The sequence below is a fragment of the Rattus norvegicus genome, chromosome 4 (genome assembly GCF_036323735.1).
Source record: "Rattus norvegicus strain BN/NHsdMcwi chromosome 4, GRCr8, whole genome shotgun sequence".
Taxonomy (NCBI): Eukaryota; Metazoa; Chordata; class Mammalia; order Rodentia; family Muridae; genus Rattus; species Rattus norvegicus.
In genome coordinates, this window is record NC_086022.1 from 72255644 (window position 1) to 72261643 (window position 6000).

The 6000-nt window shown below is 42.2% G+C and overlaps 1 protein-coding gene across 1 annotated transcript; it reads left to right on the forward strand.

The window, feature by feature from the left end:
* Window positions 1–3895: 3895 nt before the first annotated feature.
* Tas2r135 (taste receptor, type 2, member 135) lies at window positions 3896–4861 on the forward strand. Its single transcript, NM_001025062.1, is given in 1 exon segment — window positions 3896–4861. A coding segment is annotated over 1 exon segment (966 nt).
* Window positions 4862–6000: the final 1139 nt, after the last annotated feature.

Consider the following 6000-nt stretch of genomic DNA (forward strand, 5'->3'; position numbering starts at 1 on the left):
ATGAAGGCAAGCCAAATAATTTTCTTCAAGCTTCATTCGTGTCTGTCCTCTATGTAAGAAGATACGTGATCATTATCAGTTGGTTTTGTGTCAAGGATTCCTGCAGGCCACCCACTTTGTGACCCCAGGTGTCCCCCTCAGCTAAGTTCTAACCTTTTTAAGTACCCGTCTTCTAACTTTCACTTCCTTCCCCACTTTTCTTTCTTTTACCAATCTTCACCACCCTCATAATGTGTACCCTGACTAAAACTGATCCCATCACAAGGCCCGTTTCAGATTGATCTAGGTGACTGAGGGCAGGAAGAGCTTGTCCTGTCCACAACTTCAAGTCCATTGCAGTTACATTATCTGACGTGAAAAGATCTTCAGGTTTTGGCCGATGAAGAGAGATGGAAAACAAAGGAAATTCTTAGATTTTGTTTAATTTGTGGTTGTGCTGGATATCCACAAATGGGTAGGATAGACTATAGATGAGGACTTTAAGATGGAGCTGTATTCCAGTACCTTGGTTTTTTTGAGATGACTTCTTAGAAAGCTCAAGCTGGTCACAATCTTCCTGCTTCGGTCTTCTGAGCTCATTGATTATTGGCAAGAGCTAAACTACACGGTGACTGTTAATTTGGATCATCTTAGTCCTCCTGATTTTGCTCGTCCAGGGGTACTTCCTGGATGTTGCTGCTGATCCGGTTTGCCTTCTCCAGACTGCAGCTTGTGAAAAGTGATGTACTGGGAGTGAAAAGGAAAATGTGGCAATTTTAATGTCCATTAACTTTCAACTTATCACCTTTTTGTGTGAGTATTTTACTATGCACATAACACAATGATAAAGCTGGGCATGAATATATTCAATAAATATGCATTTGGCTGTCTGTGTCTTCCTTGGTTTAGGCTCTGTATCAGAATATCATAGACCGTGTGACTCTTTCTTACAGGGCTAGAATATGTGGTGCCAGCATAGTTGGGCTTTTTTCTGGTGATTGCCTTCCTTCTGGTTGCAAACATCTACCTGTACACTAATATAGCAGAGAAGAATCTGGGGTTGTTTTATAGCCCAACTTTTTAACTAAAGACACCTTAAGTGAATCCCTGATGGAACTCAAGCCTAGTATAAGTGCATTTCTTTTAAATTTACTGTGTGTGTGTGTGTGTGTGTGTGTGTGTGCGCGCGCGCGCGCACGCGTGTATGCCACAAAGGCTAGAAGGCTACAGTTATGGGATGTGTGAAGCTGCTGACGTCGGTGCTAGGAACCAAACTCAGATTCCCTGAAAGAATAGCAAGCACTAAGCTCCCCTCAACCACAAATCCATCTTTCTGGTATAGATAAGTGTGTTTTTACTTCCTGTACTATTGCTTTACTCTTATGACACACAACACTGCCCTTTATTCCTCCCAACATTGCTGAATTATGTGTGTTGGGAGAGAGGACACATGACACAGGCTTTCAGAAGACAGCTTTCAGAAACAGGCTTTTTCTTCCACCATATGGGTCTTGGGGAATGGGACTCAGGTTGTTAGTCTTGTCAGCAAGTGCCTTTCCTTACTAAATTCTGTCACCAACTCCTCTGAAGCTGTGTAAGAGTTCTTGGGATGAACTGGACAGTACATAGCATTTAAAAGACAGTGCGCAGGGCACTTCTTTCTCTTTTTGATGTGGAGTATTGAGTCGAGCGTTCTAGATTCCTATTCAACTATTTTCATATTTACCCTTATAAAAACTATAAAAAAATTTGAAATGATCAGTTTTGTGTCAGCCTGAAAGGTACATCTAAGTAGGAGAAAGCAAAATGCCACAAACATAAGCAGTGATGGAAATCACCATAAATTCTGAGGCAGAAGAGATGTGGTAAGAGCACACACTGCTCTTGCAGAGGACCCAGGTTTGGTTCCCAGCACCCACACAGTAGTTCCCAAACATCTGAAACTTCACTGCCAAGGGATCTGATGACTTCTTCTGACTTTTATGGGCAGCAGACATGCACATGGTATCCATATAAACATTTATGCAAAACACTCCTACATACAAAATAGAGTAAATATTAAAAACATACTATAAAACAATTATATATTTAAATAAAAATGACTACTCATCTTTTTTAATGAATTCAATTTACACATAATACATGCACAGTAAATGTTTGTGGTTTATGATTTCTGTGTGAAAGCACTTCAACAGCAACTAATTCCCTGTTATAGCCCGACACTTTTCATAGCATTATTATCTAATAGGAGAGGCTTACAAATACTTGTTAAATCAATTGAGGTTAATTATACATCTTTAATCTTATGAGGCATCAATGGTCTAAGAGGTAGGGAGAAGCAATAGAAATTTTCCATACTTCAAGGTCTTTGGCTGTCCAAACTCCAGAGTTCAAAGACCCAGTTTCCCTCATTTCTCTAGGTTTGAGTAGAAAACGGTAAAAACTCAGCCAAAGAAACTAGGATGCAACCTCCCCCACTCCCACCCCCAGGCTGGTGGTCAGCAATGAGGTTACAGATTCTCAGTTATGCTTAGATTTTTCCATGGTTGCTGGGGAGATAAACTCAGACCCTCATACTTGTGTGGCAAGCACTTACTGAGTCATTTCCCAAGTCGTAATAATTGCTTTTTAGTATTTTTTCCATTCTTCATTTCTATGTGTGTGTGTGCTCCTGTGCTCCCAACAAGGTGTTTGTGTAGAGGCCCGAGGGCAACTTTGTGAAGTTGGTTCTTTCCTTCCACTTCTGTGTGGTTTCCAGGGAAGGAACTCAGGTCTTCAGGGTTGTTGGCAAGTACTTTGATCCATGGTGCCATTTAGCAAGGCCCATGACTTTAAAGAAAGAGGGATCTAGTTGGAATCCACAGTTGCTAACTTTGAATCAGATAGAAGTAAATTATATTGCGAACTATTGTGAGAGAGCCAGGTCTTGGCATTGGTGTAGCTCTTGCTCTTTTGCCATGACTTAACTGTGATTTAGATATGGGTCTTAATCTGTAACTTGAGATAAAAGAAAACTCTTTTTTTTATGTAAAAGAAATGAGTTTTCTTTTATCTATGAAATTCATCTGATTTCTTAATGCTGCCAAATCCAGGCTTCAAGGAAAGTCAATGCATTAGAACAAATACTTTCCACGTTATAGAGGTGGGCATAAGGAAATGGAGGTGTTCTCTGCCATGCTCAAATGCTCACAGTAAGGAGTGGGGCTTGGGTTGAAGCCTGGCTCCTGGCCAGGACTCTCACTGCCTATTCCATTGGTTTTCAACTATTTTGGTGAGATTTCATTGTGAAACTCACTGCTAACCAAATATTCCCTTCTTCATTCTGTGCAGTTGCCTCTTCTGCTCTATTCTGTGATGCTGAGTCCTCAGCTGATTAGCCAAACTCTCTCAGGAGAGGCTTCGATCTGTTTCTGTCTCTCTGTCCAAGGGATGTTCTTACTGTACCTCTTCCATAGGGTTGCTGTAAGAGTTAACTAGTTTGTGGGCATCTAGCATACTATCTAGAACCTACCAATCACCTCTCACCCCTATCATGGACATGAGCTCCAATATTCAGTAGGGTGCATGCCCTGTGGATTTCATTACCAAGCATCCCCAGGTGTGTGGTCTTAAGTATCAGATTAGAGAAGCGTAACTGCCTATGTAAGAGACACCATATGCAAGGGCCTGATACATTATTCACACTGATGTTGACAATGGGTAGGGAATAGAAAACAGAGTAGGCAAATTCACAGGCAGACAGGGGGAGACTTTGGAAACTTAGCCTCGGCAGTATTTGCATCTATTCTGAGGAGAAGAAACCTTTTTATCCTTCTCGGAGAACCTGCATCCTCACCTCTGGCTTTACTTCTCTCCTTAGAGCTTGTGGAGAAACAAACACATTGGCGAGACTTCTTAGAGCAACAAACCACCCTCCATGGGACCCATCATGTCCACAGGAGAAACGAGCACAGCTCATACAGTTCTGGGATGTCAGATTACTGATAAGACAGTCATCACTTTATTTGTCATTTTAGTCTTTTCGTGTCTGGTGGCAGTGGTAGGCAATGGATTTATCATTATAGCATTGGGCATGAAATGGTTGCTCCGGAGGACATTGTCAGCTCATAATAAGTTACTGATCAGTCTAGCAGCCTCTCGCTTCTGTCTTCAGTGTGTGGTGATAGGTAAGAATATTTATGTTTTCCTGAATCCATCAAGCTTCCCATACAACCCTGTAATACAGCTCCTAAATTTAATGTGGGACTTCTTGACTGCTGCGACCATCTGGTTCTGCTCTTTGCTAGGTTTCTTCTATTGTGTGAAAATTGCAACCTTAACCCATCCTGTCTTTGTCTGGCTAAAGTACAGGTTGCCTGGGTGGGTACCATGGATGTTGCTTAGTGCTGTGGGGATGTCGAGCTTAACTAGTATCCTGTGTTTCATAGGCAATCATATGATATATCAAAACTATGCAAGGAGGGGCCATCAACCTTGGAATGCCACTGGAAATAGCTTAAGACACTCGATTGAGAAATTCTACTTCATTTCTATAAAAATAATCATGTGGACAGTTCCTACTGTTATCTTTAGTATCTTTATGAGTTTGCTCCTCGTATCTTTGGTAAGACACATGAAGAAGACTCTCTTGGCCCTCTCAGAACTTCGGGATGTTTGGGCACAGGCCCACTTCAAAGCCCTTCTTCCTCTGCTCTCCTTCATCATCCTTTTTATCTCCTGTTTTCTGACACTGGTACTCAGTTCTGCCAGCAGCACACCGTATCAGGAATTCAGGTACTGGATGTGGCAGGTGGTGATTCATCTGTGCACAGTGATACACCCCATTGTTATACTCCTCAGTAACCCCGTTTTGAGAGTGGTGATGAAGAGGGGCTGCTGCTGAAGCTGAGGGGTAACCTGAATGGCAGTCGATGTTAACCCTTGGACAGTGGAACGGAAGGCACAGGAGCAAAGGACACAGCTTCTTCTTTTGTTACATTCGATATCTATTCCCACTTTATTCCATGACGTATGAATACCATTAGCGCATAGGATTCAAGGTGGGCTCCAAGATCCTGAAAATGAGCTAGTGTCACCATGTTATCGGTGGGACTTGATGTCATCAAAGGACCTGAAAGCTATGACATTCCCTGTGATATCTCTTGGATGCTAAAATTATTGGCTGGGAACTGGGTGAAGAGACTCCAACACACCATATAATATTTCCTGTGTTGAGTGAAACTGGAGAAGATGCTTAGAACTTCCTTTTGCCTCTGGATGCATCCTGTGGACCACCCTTTCCTTTTCACTACTTCTCAGAACTTTAGCCATTTGCCATGGTCTTTCTGTCATCAGAGACAAAGCTAAGGCACTCCCTGATTTGAATTCTGATGCAGTTTGTATTTGGGGGCACCAGTATGTGCCATCCTGAATGTTTATGTTCTCAAGTGACCTTCTGAGACTCGTCAGAAAGCCCAGGGTCTTGGATCTGTTTATTGTTGAAATTCCCTAGAATGGCCTGGTTTGTCAGTCTTTTTTCTGGAAATGTCAAGGTTACAGGTCATACTTCCCTTCTCTTGTGTTGATCCAGGGATGCACTAAAGTCTTTGATATGTGCGAGATCACCCGTGCTGTTCTGGGGCGTATGTTTAAGAACAGAAAGACTCTTGGTTTGATGAGGAACTGCACACTGCATCTCTGCGTCTCTTAATTCCTTTCAAGTCTTTGGTACACTCAGTTATCCCTTGAGCAGTTCCAACTGACATCTCTCAACTTCAGGTCCCATGAACATATCTTAGACAGCATTACTTTCTGCTTGTGACTGCTCCTCCCTCTGCATTAGGAGATTAATCCCTGCTTTTGGAGTTTCCAGACTGACATTTGTGCACCCAGCCACATTTCTCCATCCCAGCTCTTCAACTAAGACAACACACAAAGTTCCAGCCAGTCCTCCCTTATTACTCTCTCCTTCTTCACCAAATACTCTCCTAATGTTTCCTTTCTGAAAAACAAAACCATTCCTTCTCATAACTTCCCATGACA